This window comes from Myotis davidii, unplaced genomic scaffold (assembly GCF_000327345.1).
Source record: "Myotis davidii unplaced genomic scaffold, ASM32734v1 scaffold77, whole genome shotgun sequence".
Classification (NCBI taxonomy): Eukaryota; Metazoa; Chordata; class Mammalia; order Chiroptera; family Vespertilionidae; genus Myotis; species Myotis davidii.
In genome coordinates this window covers 4,394,639-4,404,401 of record NW_006289713.1, presented here as the reverse complement: position 1 = coordinate 4,404,401, position 9,763 = coordinate 4,394,639, and the positions used below count along the sequence as shown (strand labels likewise).

Here is a 9,763-nt window from a genome sequence, read left to right as displayed (position 1 = left end):
GCAGCCCGCGGCCGCCGCGGCCCAGGCGGCCTCCTGGTATCTCAACCACAGCGGGGACCTCAACCACCTCCCCGGCCACACGTTTGCGGCCCAGCAGCAGACTTTTCCCAACGTCCGGGAGATGTTCAACTCCCACCGGCTGGGGATTGAGAACTCGACCCTCGGGGAGCCCCAAGTGAGCGGCAACGCGAGCTGTCAGCTGCCCTACAGATCCACGCCGTCCCTCTACCGCCACGCCGCCCCCTATTCCTACGACTGCACCAAATACTGACCCGCTCCGGCTTCGCCTCGCGGACGCGACCCCCTCCGACAGTTCATCCCTGCAGAGAACCCAGACACCGCCGCCAGCGTTTTCTCAGACCCGGGAGCAGAGCGCGCGCCAGCTCCGGCCCTCCCTCGGGGACGCTGCAGGTAACTTAAACTCGCCGTCCTGTTTCTGAGATTCTTGAGGAGGCCCCCCCGTGAAGGGACGTAGCCCAACGAAATGAATATTAAGACCCCCCTACCCTACCAGGATGGCTGTGCTCTCTGCTCCACTCGGGGTTTCCAAAATTAAATTATGGACCAAATCCCATAGCGACCCAGTAATGACTCTCTGTAGAGACCTCCATAGGTTTATGGGGCTCTCTATAGATTTTTGTATGTGCTGTGTGTAATTTTAAATTTCTCTAACCGTGCTGTACAAATGTGTGGATTTGTAATCAGGCTATTTTGTTGTTGTTGTTGTTCAGAGCCATTAATATAATATTTAAAGTTGAGTTCACTGGATAATTTTCATCTTGCCCAACCATTTCTAACTGCCAAATCGAAAATCCATAGAAACCTATGTGGGGTTTCCCCCTTGTACAATTACGAGGCTTAATTCTTTTCCCAGTTGTAGGTCTTTTACAAAACAAGAACATAATTTATTTTTTTGTTGCTGTTGGCCGAGAAAGAAGTCAAGTATCTGATACTTTTTATTTACAAAGTGTGATGGTTTTGTATAGTAGATTTCTCCTTGAGCATTCCTAAAAGAAAAGAAAAAAAAAACTTCAACGTCACCTGTGTTTGTCTTATGTGGTCTTACTTGTTGTACGTACCTTAAAATAAACCCATGTTGTTTTTCTGCCCCAAAATCAGTGTGTTTGTGTTCTCGCATTTAAAACAAAGCCACGGTGGGTTTGCGAATCCACCTGTTTGGGTCATTTTTGTTACACAGGTGGGTAAGCGTGTAGACAGGCATATCTAGACAATCACAGAAGAAGGGGAGTAGGTCCCTATTGTCGTCTTCATGACAGAAAAAAGGCTTTCTATTAATTCAGGATTTCAACCTGGTCGAGGCCATCCAGGGATGGTCCTGCTTAGAGCGACACGGCCAGAAGGACTGCTTGCCGGAATGTAATTTGCTGTCCTGCATTTTGCTAAATGCAGAAAAACAGGCCCATTGTCAAGACAAGCAGTGCCATTCCATCTGAATGCCCACCCCTCCCCAATTAGCAGGGGGAAGGAAACGTATTTTCTGTTAGCTAAGGACAAACCAGGGGGAGCCCTGCATGCCCTGGATTTCCTAAAATGCGGGCTTCCTTACCCACTATCATGGTTTTTCCGGAGAAGAATTTGAACTGGGCCAGGGAAAGACCGAAGGGGACTGAGTCTGTGGCGTTTAATGACCATCCAGAAAACGGCCTGCTCCGAGGCGGATTTCACATCTCTTTCCTTCTTGATTTCCAAATCCTTACCCTATTGCAGTGAAAAATCTTACAGCTTCACTGTTCTTCAAACATAATGTCCAATGCTTGGGGTTCTAAATTTATCAACCTTTTCAGACTTTAAGGAATGAGATTGTTTTTCTTTTCAATTTTGATATCTCATCTTTTTTTTAAATTTTTAATAGCAACAAAACTTTTGTGAGATGTGGCCAAAGGGGCCATGGTTTTGTTATCGATTTCACTGGCCCAAACCCGCCACCTCTCCTGCTGGTCTCTGTGCCTGAATTTCGAGGCAGGAGCTCCAAACTGGGGAATGTTTCCCACCCCAGCAGGTGAGCTATGCCTCCCCCAGGGCCAAGCTCCCTGTAAAAGTAACATTATGAGCCGGGATGATTTCCCAAAAGGAGATTTTCCTTGATGCAGTGACGTGGAACATAACCTGGGAGCTGGATTGTTGTTTTAAACATGGCATTCTGTCTCTATGTTATGCTGAGATAGGGTTGGGGAACATTTGCTCATAATAATGTTCCCCATATATGTGACACAGCTTCTCCCAGTCTGTGGCCCCAGAGGTGGCATGTGGTTAAAACGCTGCCTTTTATTCCTTTTCATAATGTGCAGGAACAGGAGCCCCAGTGCTCCAGGCTTGCCCTGGGCAGGCCCTCAGGCCACAGTGCTTTGGACTAGCCAGCTACAGGTGGGGGGAGAGGGAGATGAGAGAGAGAGAGACAGAGAGAGAGAGAGAGAGAGAGAGAGAGAGAGACCCCCACTCTGAGCTGTAGAAAGAGGCAGCCCGGCTCCTTGCCCAGCTCTGGCACGCTGGTTTCATTTTGCTCCTGTTTCTTTTATGCTGTTGGCCGCAGGAGAAGCGGAGAGTATTCTAGCTGGCTTTCTTTCTCCCCAGGTGTTTCAAAGAGTCCTCCCAGAAAGATTACCCTCACCTTAAGTTTTGGCACTCAGAGCAGCTCTGAGAGACATGTGGAGAATACAAGACAGAGAAATAGGATGGAGTTGGGCGAGAGACCAGCCCAGCCTCTGAACCGCCCTGGATCTTCTACCTTTGGGGAAAGCATCTTAAGTCCCCGCTGTGGGGCCCCCCGCTGTGTGGGGCCACTTGCTGGAGGGGTAGCTCTCCAGAAGGTTGCCCCCAATTGGGTGGAGGACATAGTGAGGGGCTCCTCATTCCCTTGGGAACATGGGCCACTTGGGGGATTGCGTTTAGGGCTTTATCCAGGTAGCAGTGTGGAGGGCTTGGGGGTGGAGGGTCACCCTGGGATCCCTCAGTCTGAAACCCTAGGGGCCAAGATAGGTGTGGGTGCCAGAGGCTGACCCATGCGCTGGACACTGAGCTCAGAGCTGGCTCAGCTCAGCCTTTATGCCCCGACGTGGACCTGGGGGCTCGGGGCGTCTGGCGGCTGGCAGAGTAGTAAGATCCTGAAGCACAAGCATGACACCTTGAGCAGCAGGCGTCCAGGCACCCGCTGGGCTGCTTTTGGTCATCTTCAGCACCCTGCCGGTCAACTGCCTGGGCACAAAGACTGCGTGCTGGGCCAGGCTGTCTGCTTCTCAGATCCACTTGCTGCCCCTTCCTTCAGCCAGTCGGTCCTCCGTCCTCCCTCCCGAGGCCCAGGGCCTGTCCAGAAAGGGGAACAGGAATCCAGGGTGGACGGGCCTGAAAGTCCATGCAGGCCGCTGGGCCTCAGGGCTTTGTGGTCCGTGGTCCACCAGAATGCAGTTTGCATGAAGCCATGCTGGTAACTGTGTTCCTTCGTGACCTAATAAGATGCAGTCCCGCAGGTCTCAGAGATACTGCACATGACATGGACGCAGCCAAAGACCACGGCAGAAACCATGTCCCTTGACGTTGAGCCTGTGTCTCGCACTGGCCTCGGCGGGGTGGACTGTGTCTCTGAACAGTTCAGACAGACACGGGCTGCTGGAGAGACCCCGAGGCCTCTGAGCCCCCTGAACGCTCCCAGGCCCAGAGAGGCGGCAGCCGGCAGCCGGAGTGGCTTCTGCTTCGAGTAAGACTTGGAGAGATGCCCAACCTCACCTTTCAGGGAGAAAGGACTGCGGGTGTGCCGCCACCTGGACCTCTCTCCCAAGGCCTGGCTGGGGTTGGTGGCTGGCTGGACCTCCCTGCCCTGGTTCAAGCTGCCTGTCCCTGTAACCAAAATCAGGGTTGCCGTCCATCCTGGAAGCTGGAGCGCTGGGCTAGGAACCGGAAGGCCACATCTCGCTCTGTGAACAGGCGGCTTCCCCCTCCCTGGCCTGGGTCTGCTCATCTGTAGCCTGACCAGGTGAGTGCAAGGGCATTCGGGGCAGCCCAGCACTTTCCCTCCCGGCTGCTGGGGCTCCTGCCTGGGTCCTCAATTATCCCCTCTCCCCTTCCCTGCCAGCCAGAACTGAAGATCCGATGTTGGAGGGAAGAAAACACAGGGTCCTGGGAACTTCAGCACTTGGCTCATAAATCTTTCGGGGTCCATCTCCTCCTCTCCACCCCAAGACTGCCTGGGGGTCACCTCGGGCCTGGGAGAGGCTTGTGAGCTGCACTCAAAGCACGGAGAGCAGAGTTCCCAGGTCCCCCTTGGAAAAAACAAGCCGAGGTGGCTGAGCACTTGCCTCCTCACTCCTCTCCCCATCCCCAATCCAAACACAAACCGGACAGCGTTCTGGGCAAGGTTGGCCCGGTGAGAATTTACTGAGAAAAGACACCTTGATTAATGCACAGAACTATGTTTCTTGAGAGCATGCTGGGGTCTCAGAGCCTGTGCCCGGCACCTCGCGGAATGTGTGTGGGGCTCATCCCTGGACAGCACCATCGTGGCTCTCAGTGTGGTGGAAATGGACAGGTAGTGAGCTGAGGGTTTGTGGTGTGGTGTCAGCCTGGCCAGGGACGGCTGGGGGCTGGACTCCAGGTGAGCAGGACACGCTGGGTTGGAGCCACCAGTGACTTCCTGCACCACATACTTGAAATGCTTTCCCAAACTTTGAGGAGCATTCCCTGCCTGCCTGTTTCTTGCGTGGCCTCAGCTCACCAAGGCGTTGGAAATGTTTGCTTTTTGACACAGGCATGTGAGGAAGGGGGTGGAATGTTGTAGGGCGCTTGGAAGGCCGGGCAGCCACAGTCAGGGACGGCGGCCACTGTGCCTGGGAAGACGCCACCGCCTGGACTGGTGCAAGCCTTCCTCTTGCTTTTGCAACATGCCTGCTGTGCAGCAAAGGCAGAGGGGCATCGCTGGTGTAGAGTTAGGTTCTCGAATGTGTCTCTCTGGTGCTATGGGTTTCCCAGCGTCAGGCTTGTGGGGACTTCATCCTGGGGCTGTGAGGCTGTGAAAAGCTGAAGTGGAGGGCAGGGGGTGGGTTGACAGGTTGATGGGCTTGCTGGCATTGTACGTCCCCGAAGGGAATGGAGTTGGGGAGCATGGGAGGGCGGTCCCTGGCCTCTTGAGCCTGGGGTATAGCTTTGTGCTCAATCTTTGGCCACCCAGGCTGGGAGGTCGGGAAGGCCAGAGAGACTCCTCTGACCCCTGACTTCGTGGCCCTGGGGCCTGGGCCTTCCTTTCCCCTCTGGCTCTCTCTGCCTTCGTGTTATTCTTGCAGGCGGACTCCCCAGCAGAGCCTTTCGCTCTGAGCTGAGCCCACAGGCACCAGCTCGGGCCCTCTGCAGGACCAGCGGAGGGTTCATGTGACCCCGGGCGGGCATACTACCTCTGGCTCTCTGGGCTTGTTTCCCAACTGGAAAATGATGGGCTCATCAGATAAGGCTGTTGGGAAGATTAATGAATCCAACACATAACATGAAAGTGCTTCAACAGGGCCCAGCCCATAGTAAGGACACACTGTTAGATGTTAGGATTTACCTGGAAAGAGAAGAGATGGGATCTGTGGTCTCAATGAACTCTGTGTATCAGGATAAACTGCTTGGGCAGGGCAGTGTGTGCCCTAACTGCCCCCTTTTAGACCCTTTAAATCCTTTGGGGGAACAAGGTGGGCTCGAAACAATCAATCATTAGGAAAATCTCACCCTGCTCCTTGGGTTTCACTCAGCATCAGCTGACCAGCCAAGGGGTACCTCAGTCCCGACCGGCTACCCCCCACTGCTGAGAAGCAGCAAAGACCCTGCTCCCCAGTCCCTTCAGAATGGGAGAGGAGGGGAGGGGAGCAGGGGCTTCTGGGTTTTAGTAGGATAAAAGTGAGGATGCTTGGGTTCCTGCTTATAATGCCCCAAATCTCCCGGCTCTGGTGGTGCTGCGTACCTCCCCTCTCTGGAGGGTCCCCTCATTTTGCTTACTCCAGGCACATCTCTTGGAGCTTCTGTGGACACCTGAGGTTGTCAGACCTCAGAGAGCCTTCCTTTGGAGGAGAAAGTGTGGGTTCTGATCCCTGTCCTGCTGCTTACTACCTACAATGCCTTGGGGGTGTTCTGTGCCCAGCCTCAGTTTCATCGTCTGTGAAATGGGTCAGCCCCCCGTCTTTCATAGATGCTGCAAGGGTTCTCAAGAGAACTGCCACAGGGCCCTCAGCAGCCACCCACAACGACCACTATCATGCAATTGTTTCCCTGGCTTTGCAACCCTTCCTCCAGGAGGACTTGGCCTTGGGTTCTAGGTCTGCAGAATGGGAACGGTGCAGGTTTCTGCTTCTTAGGGTTGCTGTGAGGAATGAATGACCTAACACAGGAAAGCACTCAGAACAGTGCCAGCATATAATAGCCTCCAGTGCATTTTAGTTATTAATAGTATTCTTTCAATCATCATCTTCTCCAGTGTTTTCAGGATGTCAGTAAGGTGACCTGGCTAAGTAAGTCCTACATCTTTCCACCTCACTCTTCTCAAACATAATTCACATATGGTAGAATCAATTATACATATATACACATACATATAAACACACACACATATACTTGCTATCTGTCTTCACACTTAGAAAGTGATGCACATATTTGGAGCGATAACACAGATCATCATTAACGTGACTCCGCTTTTTAATTTACTGGTGGGGCAGAGGAAAGGGAGATGCCCGGTACTGAGCGGGCAGTGATTGGAGCTCCTCTCTCCCCTTTGGACTCTTTGGTCCAGGTTGGCGCCTGGCCTCTGCCTAGCCTGCCCAAGGAGAAGGCTTTCTCTCAACAGGTGGGGACTGGACTGGGACGGAGACTGTGGACCCTCCCACACGCTGAACCTGGTTTCTGCTTGGGCCCCAGAGTTGGAATTGCTGTGGTCCTTCGGAAATATCAGGGCATCTCAGGGCTTTCCTGAGGCTGGTAGTGGTGCTCGCACTGACTTCAGACATGAATGCTCTTTTCTGGGATCTGAAGACTTAAGACCCCACAGGGAACTTTCAGTGTGTCCACCCGGCTTTCTGGGACTCCCACTCTGCCCGGCTGTCTCCCGGGCTCTGCTACCTCCCCTCCCCCCTCCCCCCATTCCTCCTCTTCCCTGGCCCCTGCCGCTGGGCCCCGGCTCGCTGGGTCCCAACCCACAGAGCTTCCGCACGAGGGCGCATCCGCTCTCAGACTTTAAGGCTTATGCCATGCGCTCCCCGGAAATTCGCTCCAGCGCGGTCCTTCCTTTCGCAGTTACAAAAGCTCTTCACCTGGGAGGCCAGGATTCCTCTCCGCGGGGGAGCCGGGTTGGGGCGCCAGGCCAGAGTTCTACGGCTGCAAGCTCTGGGAAACACTGCAAACTTCAACAAATACGCGGGGCTGGAGGTGCGTCTCCAGCCCGCGACTAGAACTCGGATTTTTCTTTTTCCCCCTTTACTATCAGTGACCCGCCCACCAGACGCGCGTGTCTCCGCCTGCGTCCGGCCCATGCCCAAATTCGGTGGTGTTTATTATTGTACGAATTCAAGCTCGGATGTGCCTTAGAGTTTAGAAGAAGCCTCGCTGCGGCGCGCCTTTCGGAGAGGCAGGGATGTGCGTGCTGGACGCCGGTGCCTGGGTAGCTCCGTGAAGGGCTCTGGGTGCGGAGGTGGGGGTGGGGTTGGGGGTGCGGATGGCACCAGTTTATCTTTTGTTCTGGGTCTGTTAGAGCCAGCGATCCAGAGGCTGGAAACCGAGCTGGACCCCAGCGCTGGGCGCGCTGATCTTGGAGAGGTTGGGGACCCCCCGGGACTGTGGGACCGAGGGTTGCAAAAGCGCGGCACTGAGGCTCTTTTTTCGCTCCAGGGTTGAAAGGAGTGTTCAGGTAAGAGCCAGAGATCCAGAGAGAGGACAGCGCCCCGCCCCCTCCAGGCAAGAGGGCCACCCTCAGGACCTAGGCCCGGGGAGGCCAGGCCCCAAAGGTTGCCCCAGGTTAGAAATGCGGCGCCCTGGACGGAGGCTCGGAGGCTCGGAGGTGTGTCCCAGGGCCTGGCCTGGCACTCCGTCAAGCCGCGCCTGCACCCAAACCGGTCTTTCCACCCTGATTGCCGCGTCCTTTTCGGTATTTCAAACGTATTCGCTCTCCCATGGCTATCCGGAACCCCCAAACTTCTGGACTCCCCATTTTGGGGGGAGATTCTCCTGAGTGCTCGAAACCAGCCTGCAGCATGGTGTCGCCTCTGACAACAGCAGTGGCAGGCCCCCTCGCCCCCCAATGCACCTCGAGTCCCTCTCTCCCCATCCAGGGTGGGAGCCAGTCCTGGGCAATTTCTATGCCCCCCCCCCAACTCCTCCCTCTTCTCTTTGGCATCGGCAGCCCATTTACTCAATGGAATGCCAATTCAGTTATCCGGAATGCTGGTGTTTTTTTTTCCTCCTTTAAAAAATATTCATCAGAGATCATAAACAAGAACTAGTCACGCTACCTGCCCCCCTCCCTCCAAAGCGGTGGAGTGAGGGCAGGACACCTCCAACTGAATCAGCATCATCCATGGCTTTTGATTCAAACTCTGACGTGGCTGAATATAAAATGCATGGGGGGGTGCACTTGAACCCCAGAGTGAGTGGGTGGGTGGGGGAGACCAAGCCGGCTTTCCAAATGCTTAATGTAATCATGGGCCAGCTGCGTGCACTTGTAAAGTTGTTATAACCCCCTCCTTGTTATAAACAGGAAAGCGCAGAATATAAAGCAAGGGACCCGCATTCACAAATACCAGCTCTCCCCAGCCAGCTGCCAAATTCCCCTTTTATGGTCTTTCTTGCTTGCAACCTCAGCCCCATTAGAAAGACCTTAGTTTCTCCCCCTGAACTTTCCAATCGGATTTATTTTGAAACCTCCCTCAACTGAGCTGTGGATCAGGTAACCCACGCCCTACCCAGCTCCCTGGCACCATAGGCGTGGGTCCCCAGGAGCCCTGCAGGTCAAGGCTTGCTGCCTCTGGGATACTAGCCCCTAGGAGGGCCATGGTTCCGCGGGGGCAAGCCCAGGATCATCAGACTCCCAAACCTCTCTGATGGAGCCGCCTCTCCGCACAACAGATGTAAAAGCTTGCAAAGATCTAGGAAGGCATCCGGTGAGACTGTGCCATCTCTACACCTCCTACGAAGCCTGGGAGAAGAAAAGATCTTTTGTGGGAGGCCGGGCTGTTGGGGGGGGCTTCCCCAGGTCAGGGGTAAAACTCACCCCTGCGCTCCGCCCCCCATCCCCACCTCTCTTTCCTGGCCCCGAAGACCCCGCTCCCAGGCACCGGGGCCCACATCCTGCCTCGCTGACTGTGTGTGCTCACAGCGTCAAGGGGTGGACGTGATATTTCAAACATCAGATCAGTGCGTTTATATATTGGGTGCCCGGAAATTTTTCCAAATAAACACAGCTTGATTCAACTTGGGTGGGCGGACTTATCAACAGACTAATTCTATAAACAAATGAAGGAATAGCCCCGAAACCGATTGGCTGGTATCAAAAAGACACGTGGAGGGAAAAGCTTGGAGTTTTTCAGCAATGAAATTTTAATTAATGTGGGTGGGCTGAGAACACAACGACTGTTTATCATAGACAATTTATTTTCCAGCGCTAAGTCAACATATAATAGCAAACTTACAACAATTATTTAACATTTTTAAAGCCATGAAGAAGGGACAGAGCGTGGAGCGGCCGGGGAGAGCGGCAGAGCGGGAGGCAGACGCACGGCAGGCTCCCGGGCGGGTC

At 54.3% G+C, this 9,763-nt stretch overlaps 1 protein-coding gene across 1 annotated transcript in view; it reads left to right on the top strand.

Annotated features, from left to right (window-relative positions):
* LOC102762728 (forkhead box protein C2) overlaps positions 1–9,763 on the top strand; it is a 13,565-nt gene that overhangs the window by 1,214 nt on the left and 2,588 nt on the right. Inside the window, 2 exon segments of the mRNA XM_006762284.2 lie at positions 5–175; positions 7,270–7,401. Coding sequence (XP_006762347.2) covers positions 5–175; positions 7,270–7,401 — 303 coding nt within the window.